Genomic DNA, 23,153 nt, shown 5'->3' with positions numbered 1-23,153 from the left:
GTTTTGCAAAATAATCTTTTACAAAAAATTATGTTAATTATACACTTTCGCGGTCACCCGGTTTTTTGGTTAGGTTAGGTTAGGTTAGGTTAGGTTAGGTTAGGTTAGGTTAGGTTAGGTTGGCTCTAGAAAATCGAAAAATGGATGGATTTTAATGATCTTGGTCTCAAAATGTTCCATTTTACGGCGGATTTATAAAAAAAATTAGTAGAAATAACTGGAATAAAAATTTTTCATAGTTTTACTGTTTTAAATCGTAAAAAAAACGGTTTTGCAAAATAATCTTTTACAAAAAATTATGTTAATTATACACTTTCGCGGTCACCCGGTTTTTTGGTTAGGTTAGGTTAGGTTAGGTTGGCTCTAGAAAATCGAAAAATGGATGGATTTTAATGATCTTGGTCTCAAAATGTTCCATTTTACGGCGGATTTATAAAAAAAATTAGTAGAAATAACTGGAATGAAAATTTTTCATAGTTTTACTGTTTTAAATCGTAAAAAAAACGGTTTTGCAAAATAATCTTTTACAAAAAATTATGTTAATTATACACTTTCGCGGTCACCCGGTTTTTTGGTTAGGTTAGGTTAGGTTAGGTTTGGTTAGGTTGGCTCTAGAAAATCGAAAAATGGATGGATTTTAATGATCTTGGTCTCAAAATGTTCCATTTTACGGCGGATTTATAAAAAAAATTAGTAGAAATAACTGGAATGAAAATTTTTCATAGTTTTACTGTTTTAAATCGTAAAAAAAACGGTTTTGCAAAATAATCTTTTACAAAAAATTATGTTAATTATACACTTTCGCGGTCACCCGGTTTTTTGGTTAGGTTAGGTTAGGTTAGGTTGGCTCTAGAAAATCGAAAAATGGATGGATTTTAATGATCTTGGTCTCAAAATGTTCCATTTTACGGCGGATTTATAAAAAAAATTAGTAGAAATAACTGGAATGAAAATTTTTCATAGTTTTACTGTTTTAAATCGTAAAAAAAACGGTTTTGCAAAATAATCTTTTACAAAAAATTATGTTAATTATACACTTTCGCGGTCACCCGGTTTTTTGGTTAGGTTAGGTTAGGTTAGGTTAGGTTAGGTTAGGTTAGGTTAGGTTGGCTCTAGAAAATCGAAAAATGGATGGATTTTAATGATCTTGGTCTCAAAATGTTCCATTTTACGGCGGATTTATAAAAAAAATTAGTAGAAATAACTGGAATGAAAATTTTTCATAGTTTTACTGTTTTAAATCGTAAAAAAAACGGTTTTGCAAAATAATCTTTTACAAAAAATTATGTTAATTATACACTTTCGCGGTCACCCGGTTTTTTGGTTAGGTTAGGTTAGGTTAGGTTAGGTTAGGTTAGGTTAGGTTAGGTTGGCTCTAGAAAATCGAAAAATGGATGGATTTTAATGATCTTGGTCTCAAAATGTTCCATTTTACGGCGGATTTATAAAAAAAATTAGTAGAAATAACTGGAATGAAAATTTTTCATAGTTTTACTGTTTTAAATCGTAAAAAAAAACGGTTTTGCAAAATAATCTTTTACAAAAAATTATGTTAATTATACACTTTCGCGGTCACCCGGTTTTTTGGTTAGGTTAGGTTAGGTTAGGTTAGGTTAGGTTGGCTCTAGAAAATCGAAAAATGGATGGATTTTAATGATCTTGGTCTCAAAATGTTCCATTTTACGGCGGATTTATAAAAAAAATTAGTAGAAATAACTGGAATGAAAATTTTTCATAGTTTTACTGTTTTAAATCGTAAAAAAAACGGTTTTGCAAAATAATCTTTTACAAAAAATTATGTTAATTATACACTTTCGCGGTCACCCGGTTTTTTGGTTAGGTTAGGTTAGGTTAGGTTAGGTTAGGTTGGCTCTAGAAAATCGAAAAATGGATGGATTTTAATGATCTTGGTCTCAAAATGTTCCATTTTACGGCGGATTTATAAAAAAAATTAGTAGAAATAACTGGAATGAAAATTTTTCATAGTTTTACTGTTTTAAATCGTAAAAAAAACGGTTTTGCAAAATAATCTTTTACAAAAAATTATGTTAATTATACACTTTCGCGGTCACCCGGTTTTTTGGTTAGGTTAGGTTAGGTTAGGTTGGCTCTAGAAAATCGAAAAATGGATGGATTTTAATGATCTTGGTCTCAAAATGTTCCATTTTACGGCGGATTTATAAAAAAAATTAGTAGAAATAACTGGAATGAAAATTTTTCATAGTTTTACTGTTTTAAATCGTAAAAAAAACGGTTTTGCAAAATAATCTTTTACAAAAAATTATGTTAATTATACACTTTCGCGGTCACCCGGTTTTTTGGTTAGGTTAGGTTAGGTTAGGTTGGCTCTAGAAAATCGAAAAATGGATGGATTTTAATGATCTTGGTCTCAAAATGTTCCATTTTACGGCGGATTTATAAAAAAAATTAGTAGAAATAACTGGAATGAAAATTTTTCATAGTTTTACTGTTTTAAATCGTAAAAAAAACGGTTTTGCAAAATAATCTTTTACAAAAAATTATGTTAATTATACACTTTCGCGGTCACCCGGTTTTTTGGTTAGGTTAGGTTGGCTCTAGAAAATCGAAAAATGGATGGATTTTAATGATCTTGGTCTCAAAATGTTCCATTTTACGGCGGATTTATAAAAAAAATTAGTAGAAATAACTGGAATGAAAATTTTTCATAGTTTTACTGTTTTAAATCGTAAAAAAAACGGTTTTGCAAAATAATCTTTTACAAAAAATTATGTTAATTATACACTTTCGCGGTCACCCGGTTTTTTGGTTAGGTTAGGTTGGCTCTAGAAAATCGAAAAATGGATGGATTTTAATGATCTTGGTCTCAAAATGTTCCATTTTACGGCGGATTTATAAAAAAAATTAGTAGAAATAACTGGAATGAAAATTTTTCATAGTTTTACTGTTTTAAATCGTAAAAAAAACGGTTTTGCAAAATAATCTTTTACAAAAAATTATGTTAATTATACACTTTCGCGGTCACCCGGTTTTTTGGTTAGGTTAGGTTAGGTTAGGTTGGCTCTAGAAAATCGAAAAATGGATGGATTTTAATGATCTTGGTCTCAAAATGTTCCATTTTACGGCGGATTTATAAAAAAAATTAGTAGAAATAACTGGAATGAAAATTTTTCATAGTTTTACTGTTTTAAATCGTAAAAAAAACGGTTTTGCAAAATAATCTTTTACAAAAAATTATGTTAATTATACACTTTCGCGGTCACCCGGTTTTTTGGTTAGGTTAGGTTAGGTTAGGTTAGGTTAGGTTAGGTTAGGTTAGGTTGGCTCTAGAAAATCGAAAAATGGATGGATTTTAATGATCTTGGTCTCAAAATGTTCCATTTTACGGCGGATTTATAAAAAAAATTAGTAGAAATAACTGGAATGAAAATTTTTCATAGTTTTACTGTTTTAAATCGTAAAAAAAACGGTTTTGCAAAATAATCTTTTACAAAAAATTATGTTAATTATACACTTTCGCGGTCACCCGGTTTTTTGGTTAGGTTAGGTTAGGTTAGGTTAGGTTAGGTTAGGTTAGGTTAGGTTGGCTCTAGAAAATCGAAAAATGGATGGATTTTAATGATCTTGGTCTCAAAATGTTCCATTTTACGGCGGATTTATAAAAAAAATTAGTAGAAATAACTGGAATGAAAATTTCTCATAGTTTTGCTGTTTTAAATCGTAAAAAAACGGTTTTGCAAAATAATCCTTTACAAAAAATTATGTTAATTATACACTTTCGCGGTCACCCGGTTTTTTGGTTAGATTAGGTTAGGTTAGGTTAGGTTGGCTCTAGAAAATCGAAAAATGGATGGATTTTAATGATATTGGTCTCAAAATGTTCCATTTTATGGCGAATTTATATAAAAAAATACGAAAATTAAAAAAAATAAATATTTTTTACAGTTTCATGACTTTAAATGCAAAAAAATGACTTTCTACATATAATCCTTCGTAACTGTTTCTGACGTCGTGGAATCAAGTTCGTATATTTTTTTTCGCAATATACATAAAAAAATGAATATTTTGAAAAAAAAAAGTTTTTCTACTATTTAAGGTTTAAAACTAATAAAAATCGCAAATTCAGCCACTACGCCCGTGTTTTTCATAAATTCGTCGTAAAATGGAACATTTTGAGACCAAAATTATAAAATTTATCTATTTTTCGATTTTTAACGGTCCAAAAACTATTAACATTGAAGAATATAGTACGAAACTATTCATGAAAATTGATTGTTTTCCATCGATTTCATTTTAAGCTATAAAAACTGAAAAAATCATTCTTTTTGGATTTTTTTTTCAAATTGTTCATTAATTTATGTAGAATACAAAAAAAAATTAAAGAACTTTATCTGATAATGAGATAATTTTTTGTAAAAGATTATTTTGCAAAACCGTTTTTTTTTACGATTTAAAACAGTAAAACTATGAGAAATTTTCATTCCAGCTATTTTTAGTAATTTTTTTTATAAATCCGCCGTAAAATGGAACATTTTGAGACCAAGATCATTAAAATCCATCCATTTTTCGATTTTCTAGAGCCAAAAAACAGTTTGATACAAATAAACTTGCAGTCTAAAATATAGTCAAAATTTGAATATTATAAGGAAAAACTCAAATTTAGAATATCCAAAAGTCAAACAAATTGATAAATATTCCGAAGATATGTTATTATGAAGACATACCAATTCGATTATCGTTTTGTCCATGTCAAGTTGGGAGTTTTCTTTTCGAAAGGTATATCAAAAATTGATACTCACCCATTTTTGGAAGCGGCGCTCCCAATTTGTTCTCCATAGGATTATTGGCGGTATTAAGAGAAGGATTTTTTTCTTTGGCCGTTGGACCAATAGAACCAGTTGTTACCGGAACACCAGGTTGACCTGGTAACCGTGGACCTCTCGTCGGTTCCACGGGAAGAACTCTTCGACGTTTTTTCGGGAGTTTTGCTCGAGCCTTAAAACTCGAAGTTAACCGAAACACAAAAAAAAATATGTTTCCAATTGGTACTTACCTGGGTGTGGCTGTAGTACATGGCGAAATTTGATACGATGACTGGTACGGGAAGGGCAATCGTCAATACACCAGCTAAGGCACACAAAGCACCGACAAACATTCCGATGTATGTTTTGGGTACCATATCTCCATAACCGACCGTGGTCATGGTTACCAAAGCCCACCATAAACCCAAAGGTATGCTCTTGAAGTCATTATCTGGATTAGTTTGGATCCGTTCGGCGTAATAAACTAAACTAGCGAAAATCACTATTCCTAATACTAGAAAAAACACCAACAATGTGAGTTCTTTAGCTGACGCTCGGAAAGTTTGTATGAGTATCTTCAAACCTGATGAATGTCGAGTTAATTTAAATAATCTCATTATACGAATAATGGAAAAAAATTCCATTATGTCTGCATTATCCACGTGGGAAGCTATACGTCTTAACACCAAGTCGATGTAGAAGCTGGCGGTTGCTATGTAATCTATGATGTTTACAGATGAGTTGATGAACTCCCATTTGTTGGGACTGGCTATGAATCTGACAGAAAAAAAATTATTTTTCACAAAAAATTCCAGATCAAATGTATCGTTTCCGAAAAAAATCTAATTAGACGCTTTTTTTCGAGAAACTAATTGAACTTTTTGAATTCCTCGTATACAAAAACGTTTTGTACAGAATTTTAGAAGAAACTAAAACAATTTTTGCTTATTTTTTTATTTTTCCACAACAATGAGGCCCCTCGTTGAAATCAGAAATTTTGTTACATAACCTCAAACTCTACGTTATGTAATTCGCTTTATACGATCACGATTAAGCTGTTGTATTTTTTTTGTGATCGTATCAACGTTTTTCTTTCGATTTTTATGTATCACAACGTTGCCATGTCACAATTTTAGATACAATAAATTTAAATAGTGATAGTTGTCAAGAAAAAATTACTCAAATTTTAACCCTGTATATTTCTTTCAATTATGGAACTCAATGAATCTGATATAAACGGTCATTTAGACACATTTTTTCTCAATCGATTCATGTTAAAAATAAATCGATATCTCGAATGGTTTCGGAAATATCGAATTTTTTATACAGACATGTCAAATTTTTTTTGGATTTTTTTAATTTTAGACAACGCTAAAACTATACATTTATTGTGGAGATATGCGAAAATTTATGCAATATATGCAACGTTTCTCTTTTGATTTTCATGTATTACAACGTTGCCATGTCACAATTTTTAATATAATAAATTTAAATAGTGATATTTGTCAAGAAAAAATTACTCAAATTTTAACTCTGTATATTTCTTTCAATTATGGAATTCAATGAATCTGATATAAACGGTCATTTAGACACATGTTTTCTCAATCGATTCATGTCAAAAATAAATCGATATCTCGAATGGTTTCGGAAATATTGGGTTTTTTATACAGGCGTGTCAAATTTTTTTTGGATTTTTTTAATTTTAGACGACGCTGAAACTATACATTTATTGTGGAGATATGCGAAAATTTATGCCATATATGCAACGTTTCTCTTTTGATTTTCATGTATTACAACGTTGCCATGTCACAATTTTTAATATAATAAATTTAAATAGTGATATTTGTCAAGAAAAAATTACTCAAACTTTAACCCTGTATATTTCTTTCAATTATGGAACTCAATGAATCTGATATAAACGGTCATTTAGACACATGTTTTCTCAATCGATTCATGTCAACAATAAATCGATATCTCGAATGGTTTCGGAAATATTGAGTTTTTTATACAGGCATGTCAAATTTTTTTTGGATTTTTTTAATTTTAGACGACGCTGAAACTATACATTTATTGTGGAGATATGCGAAAATTTATGCAATATATGCAACGTTTCTCTTTTGATTTTCATGTATTACAACGTTGCCATGTCACAATTATAAATACAATAAATTTAAATAGTGATATTTGTCAAGAAAAAATTACTCAAACTTTAACCCTGTATATTTCTTTCAATTATGGAACTCAATGAATCTGATATAAACGGTCATTTAGACACATGTTTTCTCAATCGATTGATGTCAAAAATAAAATGATATCTCGAATGGTTTCGGAAATATCGAATTTTTTATACAGACATGTCAAATTTTTTTTGGATTTTTTTAATATTAGACAAGGCTGAAACTATACATTTATTGTGGAGATATGCGAAAATTTATGCCATATATGCAACGTTTCTCTTTTGATTTTCATGTATTACAACGTTGCCATGTCACAATTTTCAATATAATAAATTTAAATAGTGATATTTGTCAAGAAAAAATTACTCAAACTTTAACCCTGTATATTTCTTTCAATTATGGAACTCAATGAATCTGATATAAACGGTCATTTAGACACATGTTTTCTCAATCGATTCATGTCAACAATAAATCGATATCTCGAATGGTTTCGGAAATATTGAGTTTTTTATACAGGCGTGTCAAAGTTTTTTTGGATTTTTTTAATTTTAGACGACGCTGAAACTATACATTTATTGTGGAGATATGCGAAAATTTAGCAATATATGCAACGTTTCTCTTTTGATTTTCATGTATTACAACGTTGCCATGTCACAATTTTTAATATAATAAATTTAAATAGTGATATTTGTCAAGAAAAAATTACTCAAACTTTAACCCTGTATATTTCTTTCAATTATGGAACTCAATGAATCTGATATAAACGGTCATTTAGACACATGTTTTCTCAATCGATTCATGTCAACAATAAATCGATATCTCGAATGGTTTCGGAAATATTGAGTTTTTTATACAGGCGTGTCAAAGTTTTTTTGGATTTTTTTAATTTTAGACGACGCTGAAACTATACATTTATTGTGGAGATATGCGAAAATTTAGCAATATATGCAACGTTTCTCTTTTGATTTTCATGTATTACAACGTTGCCATGTCACAATTTTTAATATAATAAATTTAAATAGTGATATTTGTCAAGAAAAAATTACTCAAACTTTAACCCTGTATATTTCTTTCAATTATGGAACTCAATGAATCTGATATAAACGGTCATTTAGACACATGTTTTCTCAATCGATTGATGTCAAAAATAAAACGATATCTCGAATGGTTTCGGAAATATCGAATTTTTTATACAGACATGTCAAATTTTTTTTGGATTTTTTTAATTTTAGACAACGCTGAAACTATACATTTATTGTGGAGATATGCGAAAATTTAGCAATATATGCAACGTTTCTCTTTTGATTTTCATGTATTACAACGTTGCCATGTCACAATTTTTAATATAATAAATTTAAATAGTGATATTTGTCAAGAAAAAATTACTCAAATTTTAACCCTGTATATTTCTTTCAATTATGGAACTCAATGAATCTGATATAAACGGTCATTTAGACACATGTTTTCTCAATCGATTGATGTCAAAAATAAAATGATATCTCGAATGGTTTCGGAAATATTGAGTTTTTTATACAGGCATGTCAAATTTTTTTTGGATTTTTTTAATTTTAGACGACGCTGAAACTATACATTTATTGTGGAGATATGCGAAAATTTATGCAATATATGCAACGTTTCTCTTTTGATTTTCATGTATTACAACGTTGCCATGTCACAATTTTCAATATAATAAATTTAAATAGTGATATTTGTCAAGAAAAAATTACTCAAACTTTAACCCTGTATATTTCTTTCAATTATAGAACTCAATGAATCTGATATAAACGGTCATTTAGACACATGTTTTCTCAATCGATTCATGTCAACAATAAATCGATATCTCGAATGGTTTCGGAAATATTGAGTTTTTTATACAGGCGTGTCAAAGTTTTTTTGGATTTTTTTAATTTTAGACGACGCTGAAACTATACATTTATTGTGGAGATATGCGAAAATTTAGCAATATATGCAACGTTTCTCTTTTGATTTTCATGTATTACAACGTTGCCATGTCACAATTTTTAATATAATAAATTTAAATAGTGATATTTGTCAAGAAAAAATTACTCAAACTTTAACCCTGTATATTTCTTTCAATTATGGAACTCAATGAATCTGATATAAACGGTCATTTAGACACATGTTTTCTCAATCGATTGATATCAAAAATAAAACGATATCTCGAATGGTTTCGGAAATATCGAATTTTTTATACAGACATGTCAAATTTTTTTTGGATTTTTTTAATTTTAGACAACGCTGAAACTATACATTTATTGTGGAGATATGCGAAAATTTAGCAATATATGCAACGTTTCTCTTTTGATTTTCATGTATTACAACGTTGCCATGTCACAATTTTTAATATAATAAATTTAAATAGTGATATTTGTCAAGAAAAAATTACTCAAACTTTAACCCTGTATATTTCTTTCAATTATGGAACTCAATGAATCTGATATAAACGGTCATTTAGACACATGTTTTCTCAATCGATTGATGTCAAAAATAAAACGATATCTCGAATGGTTTCGGAAATATTGAGTTTTTTATACAGGCGTGTCAAATTTTTTTTGGATTTTTTTAATTTTAGACAACGCTGAAACTATACATTTATTGTGGAGATATGCGAAAATTTATGCAATATATGCAACGTTTCTCTTTTGATTTTCATGTATTACAACGTTGCCATGTCACAATTTTTAATATAATAAATTTAAATAGTGATATTTGTCAAGAAAAAATTACTCAAACTTTAACCCTGTATATTTCTTTCAATTATGGAACTGAATGAATCTGATATAAACGGTCATTTAGACACATGTTTTCTCAATCGATTGATGTCAAAAATAAAACGATATCTCGAATGGTTTCGGAAATATCGAATTTTTTATACAGACATGTCAAATTTTTTTTGGATTTTTTTAATTTTAGACAACGCTGAAACTATACATTTATTGTGGAGATATGCGAAAATTTATGCAATATATGCAACGTTTCTCTTTTGATTTTCATGTATTACAACGTTGCCATGTCACAATTTTTAATATAATAAATTTAAATAGTGATATTTGTCAAGAAAAAATTACTCAAACTTTAACCCTGTATATTTCTTTCAATTATGGAACTCAATGAATCTGATATAAACGGTCATTTAGACACATGTTTTCTCAATCGATTGATGTCAAAAATAAATCGATATCTCGAATGGTTTCGGAAATATTGGGTTTTTTATACAGGCGTGTCAAATTTTTTTTGGATTTTTTTAATTTTAGACGACGCTGAAACTATACATTTATTGTGGAGATATGCGAAAATTCATGCAATATATGCAACGTTTCTCTTTTGATTTTCATGTATTACAACGTTGCCATGTCACAATTTTTAATATAATAAATTTAAATAGTGATATTTGTCAAGAAAAAATTACTCAAACTTTAACCCTGTATATTTCTTTCAATTATGGAACTCAATGAATCTGATATAAACGGTCATTTAGACACATGTTTTCTCAATCGATTCATGTCAAAAATAAATCGATATCTCGAATGGTTTCGGAAATATTGAGTTTTTTATACAGGCATGTCAAATTTTTTTTGGATTTTTTTAATTCTAGACAACGCTGAAACTATACATTTATTGTGAAGATATGCGAAAATTTATGCAATATATGCAACGTTTCTCTTTTGATTTTCATGTATTACAACGTTGTCATGTCACAATTTTTAATACAATAAATTTAAATATTGATATTTTCAAAAAAAAAAGTTACTCAATCTTTAACCCTGTATATTTCTTTCAATTATGGAACTCAATGAATCTGATATAAACGGTCATTTAGACACATGTTTTCTCAATCGATTCATGTCAAAAATAAATCGATATCTCGAATGGTTTCGGAAATATTGAGTTTTTTATACAGGCATGTCAAATTTTTTTTGGATTTTTTTAATTCTAGACAACGCTGAAACTATACATTTATTGTGAAGATATGCGAAAATTTATGCAATATATGCAACGTTTCTCTTTTGATTTTCATGTATTACAACGTTGTCATGTCACAATTTTTAATACAATAAATTTAAATATTGATATTTTCAAAAAAAAAAGTTACTCAAACTTTAACCCTGTATATTTCTTTCAATTATGGAACTCAATGAATCTGATATAAACGGTCATTTAGACACATGTTTTCTCAATCGATTCATGTCAAAAATAAATCGATATCTCGAATGGTTTCGGAAATATTGAGTTTTTTATACAGGCATGTCAAATTTTTTTTGGATTTTTTTAATTCTAGACAACGCTGAAACTATACATTTATTGTGAAGATATGCGAAAATTTATGCAATATATGCAACGTTTCTCTTTTGATTTTCATGTATTACAACGTTGTCATGTCACAATTTTTAATACAATAAATTTAAATATTGATATTTTCAAAAAAAAAAGTTACTCAATCTTTAACCCTGTATATTTCTTTCAATTATGGAACTCAATGAATCTGATATAAACGGTCATTTAGACACATGTTTTCTCAATCGATTCATGTCAACAATAAATCGATATCTCGAATGATTTCGGAAATATTGAATTTTTTATACAGGCTTGTCCAAATTTTTTCGAAAAATGCATACTCTTTGAATTATTGATTTTTTTGTAAAAAATTTGACCCCTGCAGACCCTTATAAATTTTTTTTTTACGAGGATACCCTTAAAGATATGGAAATGATTTCTAATCGCTTGGTTTAAGCAAGGTCAGACGCATTTGAATCTATGTTGGAAAATTTTTCATTTTATACAGGGTGCGTATAAAAAGTGTTCAAAGTTTAACTTCATAAATTTCTTTATTTTTGTAAATAGAACCACCCGGTTTCTTCCATTTGAATGCATTCAGGAGTGAAAAATAAGGCAAATTTACAGAAAACGTTTAATATCTGGATAACGCTAAGTTTCAGTATTTTATAACCGATGAATGGGTTTAATAACCGAGTTTAAAATTTAATTATAGATTTAGGTACCTGAATTTTCATTATAAGCAAATTTGAGGCGTGCTGAATAGAGGGTTTGCGAATTTTTTTGTATAACCCCCCTGGTAGGGCTGAAAAAAAATTTAAAGTGTTTCTTATAATTTTTGAAAAAGTAGAAAAAGTTAGAAGTTTTAGCACTAAAATGGCCCTTTGATTGTAGTGATATTTACAAAGTTATAGGGTGGAATATGAGGGTTGGAATTACCGCTGAAAAACTGCGTTTTTCTCAATATGATTAATATCTTAAATTTTTTTTCGAGAAAACATTTTTGACGAATTAATTTATTTTAAATCCGTAATTTTCATCCCTCAAGCTCCAGCCACCCTAATCTTGTAAATATTAGTGAAACCTGAAAACTTCGAGGGTTATTTTTGTGGAAAATTATGAGATTTACAACTTTGATTCAAGGTTTTTCTATAACTCTCGATTTTTTTTTCGAAATTTAGGAAAAACCGATGGAATGATACCAAAAAAGTTGGACACTTCGACGTAAAAGGAAATTTTTCTAAACGCAGTTAACAAGCATTCGAAATTTGTCTTTTTTGAGTTGATTCTCTTTCGTTTTGGCTCGTAGGAAACAATTTTAGTCAACAAAGTGAAAAAATTATAGGAAATTTCCCGTAATATGGGATTCCAATGGTAGAAAAAGACGCGGTAGGCCTAGGCAAAGACCTAAAGCAGAATCGGACTTATAAACTGACAAGATTAGACAGAAAATAAGCTAAAATTTGTAGATATGAATCAATTGGACTGATCCGCCCCAACTAGAGGATGTAGAAACCTCTGTTTGAGGCGAAATCCTCTATTATAACATGGGGAAACTACATGTAAACGTTGTCGGTGGATGACACGAATAGTTAACTCACCTTACAAAAATTTCGAAAGTGAACCAAGCGTTGCAAATGCATTCGATGTAAAAGAAAGCGATGTGCGCGTCCGTATCGACTTTATCGAAATAATAGTTGGTACCGTTTTCCGGTGTACGCACGCTTACCAACCTGATAGACGGTACTTTCATGTCGGGGTGAGTTTTCAAACAAAACGACAGTATAGAAACGCATATGAAGAATACTGACACAACTCCAATTACCTAAAAAAAAAACTTGTCAGTTTTTGGCGAGTTTTTCAGTTTTTTTGCTTACTTTTGCCGCTGTAGATGAATAAGGTTCATCGAATAACGACCAAATTTTCGGTTTAACTATCTGCCACCAAGATAAAGTCCCTCTATAATAATCTTCTTCGAATCCGAATTTTCTTGCTATTTCTTCGTCGCTAGGTTTTTCTGTATCTAAATCTAACCTATCTAAAACCGCCAAAGTTTCTTGGGTATCCCTGTGCTACAGAAAACACGTTCAAAAACTAGTTCTAAGAGTCAATTCTATACAGGGTGTCCCACGACGAGTTTAAACTATATGGCAAAATACTCATAGTAAAATCATGAAGTCGACTGTAACTTTGTTATTTTGAATAGAACACCCTGTATGTTAATACATTTATGAAATCTACGTGAAATTTCAATACACTTTTGTCTGAAAACTTTTTTCGAAAAATGTATACTTTTTGAGTTATTGATTCTTTTGTAAAAAATTTGACCGTTGCAGACCCTTATAAATTATTTTTTTACGAGAATACCCTCGAAGATATGAAAATGGTTTCTGTTCGGTTGCTTTTAACATGGTCAGACGTATTTGAACCTATGTTGGAAAATTTTTCATTTCATACAGGGTGTGTATAAAAAGTGTTCAAAGTTTAACTCCATAAATATCAAATTTCTTTATTTTTTTAAATAGAATCACCCAGTTTTTTCCATTTTAATGCATTTATTCTGAAGGTATGCGAAAATTTATATAATTTTATGTATTTTGTATCGAAAAATCCGAAAATCATATTAGTTCCCAGATCAAATCTACCGCTTTCCAGAAAATCCAATTTACATCAATTTTCCGCATATAATATTTTTTTTTTTCAGCAACTGATATCCTTTTTGAACCACTCGTATAAAACAAAATGATTCTACATAAATTTAACAGAATCTGAAACAATTTTTTCTTTTTTTTTCACAACAATGAGGTCCCTCATTGAAATCAGAAATTTTTTTACATAACCTCAAACTCTATGTTATATAATTCGCTTTATACGATCACAATTAAGCTGTTGCATTTTTTTTCTGATCGTATCAACGTTTTTCTTTCGATTTTTATGTATCACAACGTTGCCATGTCACAATTTTAGATACAATAAATTTAAATAGTGATATTTGTCAAGAAAAAATTACTCAAACTTTAACCCTGTATATTTCTTTCAATTATGGAACTGAATGAATCTGATATAAACGGTCATTTAGACACATGTTTTCTCAATCGATTCGTGTCAAAAATAAAACGATATCTCGAAATGTTTCGGAAATATCGAATTTTTTATACAGGCGTGTCAAATTTTTTTTGGATTTTTTAATTTTAGACAACGCTGAAACTATACATTTATTGTGAAGATATGCGAAAATTTATGCAATATATGCAACGTTTCTCTTTTGATTTTCATGTATTACAACGTTGCCATGTAACAATGTTAAATACAATAAATTTAAATAGTGATATTTTCAAAAAAAAAAATTACTCAAATTTTAACCCTGTATATTTCTTTCAATTATGGAACTCAATGAATCTGATATAAACGGTCATTTAGACACATGTTTTCTCAATCGATTCATGTCGAAAATAAAACGATATCTCGAATGGTTTCGGAAATATCGAATTTTTTATACAGGCGTGTCAAATTTTTTTTGGATTTTTTAATTTTAGACAACGCTGAAACTATACATTTATTGTGAAGATATGCGAAAATTTATGCAATATATGCAACGTTTCTCTTTTGATTTTCATGTATTACAACGTTGCCATGTCACAATGTTAAATACAATAAATTTAAATAGTGATATTTTCAAAAAAAAAAATTACTCAAATTTTAACCCTGTATATTTCTTTCAATTATGGAACTCAATGAATCTGATATAAACGGTCATTTAGACACATGTTTTCTCAATCGATTCATGTCAAAAATAAAACGATATCTCGAATGGTTTCGGAAATATTGGGTATACAGGCGTGTCAAATTTTTTTCGAAAAATGCATACTCTTTGAGTTATTGATTTTTTTGTAAAAAATTTGACCGTTGCAGACCCTTATAAATTATTTTTTTACGAAGTAACCCTTGAAGATATGAAAATGGTTTCTGGTTGCTTGGTTTAAACAAGGTCAGACGTATTTGAATCTATGTTGGAAAATTTTTCATTTTATACAGGGTGTGTATAAAAAGTGTTCAAAGTTCAACTCTAAAATTTACAGAAAACGTTTAATATCTGGATAACGCTAAGTTTTAGGTATAGGAAAGTATACATGAATTTGCCTTATTTTTTATCTCTGAATGCATTAAAATAGAAAAAACCGGGTGGTTCTATTTAAAAAAATGAAAAAAATTTGATATATATGAATTTAAACTTTGAACACTTTTCATACACACCCTGTATGAAATGAAAAATTTTCCAACATATGTTCAAATACGTCTGACCATGTTAAAAGCAACCGAACAGAAACCATTTTCATATCTTCGAGGGTATTCTCGTAAAAAAATAATTTATAAGGGTCTGCAACGGTCAAATTTTTTACAAAAAAATCAATAACTCAAAAAGTATGCATTTTTCGAAAAAAGTTTTCAGACAAAACTATACTAAAATTTCACGTAGATTTCAAAAATATATTAATATACAGTGTTCTATTCAAAATAACAAAGTTACAGTCGCCTTCCGGTAGAACCGGAAGTCAGCGATCTTTAAAAATATTTTAGTTAAAAATATCGTGTCCGAAAACCCAAACGTAGAAATTTTTGATGATTTTACTATAAGTATTTTGCCATATATAGATAGTTATAACTCATCATGGGACACCCTGTATATATATATATATATATATATATATATATATATATATATATATATATACTACTGGTCAAAAGTTTTTGCCCACCTTGTAGTTTGCGTAACACACAACAAATAAAATAAATACCTGGTATTTAGTCTTCTACCTCCAAACCATCACCGAGCCTCCGCCATACTTGCAAGTTTTAACTTGTCGCACTCACAGACAAAATATAAACTTGCCCTCGTATAACAAATAATTTTTTTGAGACACAGACCCACCATCACTTGACAATATGAAAGAGAAATTTGTTTCATTTTGAAATTTATCGAAGAAATTACGGGGTGGACAAAAACTATTGACCTATAGTGTATATACAGGATGTACCAATATTATGAGAATCTTAAATATATGGGCTATCTTTAGATATTATTAAGAAAAATGATAAGTTACACATTTTAATATTATTTCGTTATATACAGAGTGTTGTATAAGTACGTTACAATCCTCACGTGTTTCTTTTATAGTACATATAAGAAAAAAATTCTTTTCAACCTTAAATTAATTATTTCCTCATTTGTATACGAGGTGTATACGTTTTCTTTAACCTTTTTTTTATAATATCAAATAATTACATAAACTATAATTTTTTTAATTACTTTTAGGACGTTCTGTATGTCTATTTGATAAAAACACATGTATACCGGTTGTCTCACGAAATAAAATAACAGAAATTGTTTTATTCGAACGTTCTAGATGATTTTATATTATAATTACCTGCGTGTAGGTCATCCAACAACAAGGTTCTACTTGATTGGCATCCAATCCCCAAAATTCCAACTCTTCTTCGAACAACGGTCCGCAAACGTCAGATGGATAATGCAATTTACCCGTTCTGTAATTAAAATTTATTTTTTGAATTTACACACATTCGAAATGACCCTCGTATCTACAAGTTACGTAAACAGAAACAAATAGAAGTAGGACTCTTACCGATAATAATTCAAAACTTGCGCAAAAACTCCTGGGTGTCTATCGAAGAAGAATTCGTTGAGTATAGGGTCGTAATTACCTAGGGCTTCTGTAAGCCTCGAAAGTCTGGTGGCAGGTATTTTCTTGAGCGTTGCTTTGTACGTTTCGTGTCGAATACCACCGACGTTGAGAACGACGCGGTTTTCCGCGTCCATGTTACTGGAATTCATTTCTGGAATAAAAAAAAATGTCACTTCTAGTCTGCTATAAACCAACAATGAGGTATTAAAAGTTTTAGCACGTTCCAAATAAATGCATTGCAGAATTACTGATAAACGATGTAAAATACTACACTTGACAAACAAGATTCTTAAAGATCTAAATTTCTTTAAACAATTTTTTTCATTTTGATAACCCGCCAATGTTTTCTCTCCCTTGGGGATTAATTATGAAATGAAAGGAAACGTGTGTTATGCCCACGAGCCAGTGTCAACACAGATGGGCCCGTCGATAGCCTCAAGATAAAATTTTCCATTGTTACGAGCTTGCTATTCTTCTTTTTTTCTATTACGTTCGACTGTATGGATAAAATTTTCTTTTATATTAAAATATAGGTTAGGTTAGGTTTAATATAATCTATACTATTTGTCATTATTCTACAGATTAAAACCTCCCAAAATTTTTCTTTATGCCCGCTCCAGACTCTCACGATACGCCTCCTCGATACAAATCTTGGCGAGTGAACATGAACACTCTCGATTTATTCAGTTGCTCGCTTCGTTTACTGCGAAATGAATAATTCAAGTGACGTTTATACCTTAAAAGGATTTATACTCCACCTTAAATAAAAAAATTTAGTACTTATGTTTGTTCCTTTATACACCTACATATCAAGGAACGATTTGTTTGTGGGATTGTGGCAGTCAAACGTGAAAGTGTACTCTTTTTAATATGTATATTCGGAGCTTTTCAATATGTGGTCGATATATTCTAAAAATCGGAATATATAATATAAAAAGTGTTTGATTGTCACAATCCCACAACAAATACGTTTAAAAACTAGTAGACATGAATTTTTTCCAATTTAACTATATTATTTAATGCTCTACGTATCCGATCTTATGCCCTATTTATTTTATTTTCATACTCGTCCTTTCACTCTGAATTTCCTCAACTTTGTTGCTTGTGTCTCTGTCTTTGGTGAAATATTCTTGATACTCAATCATATTAATTCTTCGTTCAGTTGAATTTTTTACTTGTCTTTCTTTTATATGTTTCTGGTACTAACAGGTACCCCCTCCCCTCTACTCTATATGTCTAATTTTATTTTTATTTTATTAATTTTCGTTTTGTTTTAGTCACTATTATGCCTAGATAATATTCTTCAGTTTAATTGTTGACGTCATATTTTCTTAGAACTTCCATCAACATAATTATTCAAATAACCTTGTATATCTCTATTATAAATACGTATATAATTTGTTTGTCTTTATATATACATCGGTATATTATAATAAAATATTGTAACTATTAGGTATATATGTTGTTTATGTTACATGCATGTCGGTATATTATAACAAAATAGAATGACATACAAAACTTTTATTGCTAATATCTTAAACCATAGATCTATACATATTCTTTTTATATTGTACAAGTATATTTAGGGTTGTGAAACAGTCAATTACCATGTCCGTTGACGTGGTTAACCTAAAATTAATTGCAGTAATTCGATCTGATTGTACCTCGCTGATGAATCTAGCTATTTAGTCCAGTCAAATTAGACTTGTTTCAGAAGAAAATTAATACATGGATGCCACATGTTTTTTCTTGTTCACTACGATTACTCTGAAAAATGAAGGTCATAAATTTTGATGGAATTGTTTGTATCACTATTTAAAGGAACAAAATTAGGTTTTTATTATTTTTTGGAAAAAACTAAGGCTCGAATTAATTTTGTCAATTAATCACGTTAAAACGGCTAAATTTTAGCTTTTCAATTTATTATGTATTGAAAAAATCCATTTTACAACAACATACATACATTTTTCCTCCAAAATGATTTTTCTCAAACCAATTTGACTGGACTAATTAATAATCAGTTGGCAATTGTAATTTGCTATACAACGAATCAAATTTGAATTTAATAACGTCAATCATGCGATTTGAAATTCATCCTTATTTCATTAAATTATTTTAAACTTACATTATATTTATTATTATCGGTATATTGGAAGGAAAACGATTGGCAACATCGTACATTTCTATCTATGACTGTTATGTGGTGGTACGCTTGCGTTTCTACGCCAATTGTAGTTACTGAAAAAATTACCACGTGGCAACGCTGGGTACGAGTATACACGATCTATGGTCATTACTGTGTTTGCATATTTCATGCTAGTTTCAAAGGCATGTGATTAAAGATTTTATTGTTTGGAAGTTGTGGACATTTCAACACAAAGATTATGCTCGGTACAATTCTCATGCATCTTTAATAAAGTTGAGATAAATGGGAAACTGTTGGAAGAAATGTCAACGTCTTTTTTTTTTTAAATAACTTTCGAACTAAACATTTTTAGTGTTTTTTTTTGAGGTATTAAAGTGCTGAAAGTTCAGGGAAAAGTAGGGATTACGATGTTTTTTATACAGGCCAAAATCGGGTGATATCAGATAAATAGTTTACATAAAATAAAGTAGAAACGTACACAAAAGAAATGGAAACGTTATTTAACTCTATTTGAAGAATTTAGCTGTTTTTTTTCCATACTTTAGCATATATGATCGATATCTTAATTTCTATTTTTTCTTCTATTCATAAATTTAGATATGTCGGTCAAAAAATGTATGAGTTATGATTTTTTTTTTAATTTTTCGTTTTTTTACCATTTTCTCAGAATCTACTTATCCAATAAAGATGTTAAACCTCTCATTTTGTAGGTATTTTCATTGTCTAGAACTGATACTAATTAATCATTTCGATTGCTCTAATAAATTTAGAGTTTTGATAGAGAAAATGCATTTTTCGCATTAAATTGATTAAAATACTAGTTTTTTGTCAAAATAACGCAAATTTGCATCAATTCATTTTGGCCTAATCCTGTATACTCTTCTATATGATTCGTATATCAATGAAAAAGATTCTTATTACATTTAAAAAACTGCAAATATGAAAAATAATGAAATAATTTTTATATTCAATCATATTCTAGTGCTGTTTTACAAAGAATAAAAAAACCAGATGCTTCCAATATAAATATGCTTCTGGCTAAATTCCAATTTCGTCCGCTACATCATAATCACTTTGGATTTTATAAAAATATGAAATTGCGTTCCGTTTTGGTTGCCTCGATTTTTCATAAACCTGTTTTCACTTGTACTGCAACGAATTTGACGCTCCAGGTCAAAGAAAAAAAATTAAACACGAAATTTCACAATATCTCCAATCTCTTGCAAAAAAAAACAATTAAGGCCAGCATAGTATGAATGCACTCTTCCGGTAGTTATTGACCCGCCCTCGTATCTAAACTATCAAAATCTTCAAATAATATTGCGTTGTTGCCATATAAAACGAAACAGATTTTTAAAAGAGGTATTTTTATATAACATACCCTGTATAATATTTGAGCATTATTAATAGATAAAAAGAACTTTATTATAGAGAAAATTCTATTCATATTTGTGCTACACTAAGATAAGTCTTTTATTCTTATAGAAACTTTCATACATTGATCAGCTTCTACACGTGAATGGATCAAATATATTTCCGTATGGAGCTTTTATATTTCAAGATACGGTTTCAATGCTTCTTGTATATACGGATTACTTTTTTAGTTTCTCATTCGAATTTGAAATATGATATGGACTTATACCTAGATGTTAGTTTAACAAAAGATGAGAAAATCGAAATTATAGGGAAAAATTCATCGATTTATGAAATATAACTAACACAAATTGTTTTTAGGCTATTAACCCCGAAGACGTCAACTTAACTATGTACATAGTTGCCAGGTCGTGAAAAAAGAAACCAAACAATATCAATAATTTCCAATATAAAATTTTATATTGGAAATTAATCTAAAGCAGTGATTTCAAGATATTGATAATACTTCATATTCTCATAGCTAAATAACTTCAAAATCAATATCCTTTTTATTAAATTACTACAAATGTAGTTTCCTCCATTTTGTTTCACCACAAACTATCTCTTTGTTTATTACAAACTTTTCAATCGATAGGTATTATACTAACTTCCCGTTAATATTTTGGCTTAAATTTTACATTCTCACTTAGTTCTCATGACAATGAGAATATGAATCAATTAAAATATCCAACAATTAAATATTCAATTAATTATAATTAATAAATTAAATTTATTTATATTTGTTCGTTCAGTATTCCGTCCGTCCTATTTGAGTGACCGCATACATTTAGAAAAATTGACCTCCATAATGTTATGGCGAATACAAAAATTCATTTATAAAAAAAAAAACCAAAGCTAAAATTGAAAAATAAGTACAGGATCCGTAACGGTTCTTATACTATATTAGTCGTATGTATGAAATTTATTTGCCCCATAACTCATATTAGTAGTGAAAATGGAAATATTTACGCACACGATAAAGAAACAGTAGCTATATCGTCCAATCTTTGATATGTTTTTGGGTACACTGAACCAATGTTGCCATATTATAACTAAAATTAACGAGAAAATGTAACACAAATACGCTTCCTAATAGAAACTAATTCTTATTCCTTTATAATTAAGTCTAATACTAAAATATAACAGATTTGTTAAATGTATATTGAATTCAATGAAAACGTAAGATTTTTATTTTGAACGTAACAACATGGCAACACTGAAATATAATTAAGAACGCGCGCTAGCGCTGCTAAAAGTTCTCGTGTCTTGTACAGTCTTGTGCAAGAGATTTATCCCAATTCGATTTTGACCTTTACACATTTTATTATGGAAACAAAATAACTAAATTTTGTACCAATTTAAAATACGTACGTTAAATAGATAAGTACGGAGTAAATGATTTGTGAATGGACAAACTTTTTGATGCTAATGTACCAAATGTGTTAAAATGTTAAATCTCTCTTTAGACACAACGCTTCTGCTTGGAACAGAATATCAGTACACATTTTACTATTGATATAGATCAATGGTTGGGTGTGTAATGTACACATTAAGCTTCTAACGTGATTCAGAATATGCAAACTATCAGTTACAAGGTGTTTATTGAAATTGAAGAGGTTTTTGTGTTAATTTGAATTATTTATGATTATCTTCATAATTTTTTACAAATATTTAGTAGAATACATATAAAAATCAACATGGAAACTTTTTAAAATTAAATAAACGTACTACTGGATGTGATAGGGATTTGGTGATTAATGATAATCAGTTGAAATAATAATGTCTCTGTAAACGCTATAGGACGTTTAAATAAATTTTCTAATATACTGAAACTTTAATATCTACAGAGTGCAATGACGAAATAGTACAAAAGGAAATGAAAATGTTGTGGCGTAACTGGTATCATTGAAAAACGATTGTACCATCTTGTTCTATCAAAATGATAAATGATCCATCTGATTGTTATAGCATATCTCATTACGTAACAAAAACTTTATTTTGGATGGTCGCCAGAGCTTTTAACTAAATTAAATCACTCAAGTTTTCTATTTGAATTTAATATTGTTTTCGTGTTAATATCATTTGTTTTCGTAAAAACTTTTTCAGTGAACATCATACAGTGTGGATCGTTTAAATTAGAGAAACGTGAAAAAAATCTGATTTTAACAGTGTTAAATAATAGGGTTATAATATACTTATAGAGTTAGTTATATAAAAGCATTGTTAGGTTGATTTTTTGTTATGAGATAATTGCGTTACTAGGTAGGACAGAGTAGACTGAAGGTCATTCGCTGTAGTTGGATGTAGAAGACTAGAAAAGTTGTTGGTAGCTCCTCAAAGACTGTTCAGTATTTCGCAGTTTCGAGTATATGTGTTTAATTCAAAAACTACCGAACGGATTTTCACGTAGTTTTCACTAATAGATAGAGTGATTCAAAAGGAATATTTTTATGTATGATAAGTCAAGGTTCCGTGGAAATTAGTGGAGATATCTACATTTTATTAAACAAAGATCTATGCAGCCTCGGCGGTTTCGTATATTCGTGTTTAATTCAAAAACAACCGAACGGATTTTCACGTAGTTTTCACTAATAGATAGAGTGATTCAAAAGGAATATTTTTATGTATAATAAGTCAA

At 29.2% G+C, this 23,153-nt stretch overlaps 1 protein-coding gene across 1 annotated transcript in view; it reads right to left on the bottom strand.

The window, feature by feature from the left end:
* LOC130894220 (potassium voltage-gated channel protein Shaw) overlaps positions 1-23,153 on the bottom strand; it is a 122,158-nt gene that overhangs the window by 51,299 nt on the left and 47,706 nt on the right. The window contains exons 2-7 of the mRNA XM_057800866.1: positions 16,897-17,107; positions 16,681-16,798; positions 13,132-13,326; positions 12,856-13,079; positions 5,033-5,558; positions 4,779-4,974 (exon numbers count right to left, since the gene is read on the bottom strand). Coding sequence (XP_057656849.1) covers positions 4,779-4,974; positions 5,033-5,558; positions 12,856-13,079; positions 13,132-13,326; positions 16,681-16,798; positions 16,897-17,105 — 1,468 coding nt within the window. The 5' untranslated portion in view covers positions 17,106-17,107. The remainder of the gene's footprint in view (positions 1-4,778; positions 4,975-5,032; positions 5,559-12,855; positions 13,080-13,131; positions 13,327-16,680; positions 16,799-16,896; positions 17,108-23,153) is intronic.

This window comes from Diorhabda carinulata, chromosome 5, assembly GCF_026250575.1.
Source record: "Diorhabda carinulata isolate Delta chromosome 5, icDioCari1.1, whole genome shotgun sequence".
Taxonomy (NCBI): Eukaryota; Metazoa; Arthropoda; class Insecta; order Coleoptera; family Chrysomelidae; genus Diorhabda; species Diorhabda carinulata.
The sequence above is the reverse complement of the archived record's forward strand: the minus strand, read 5'-3'. Positions and strand labels throughout refer to the sequence as shown.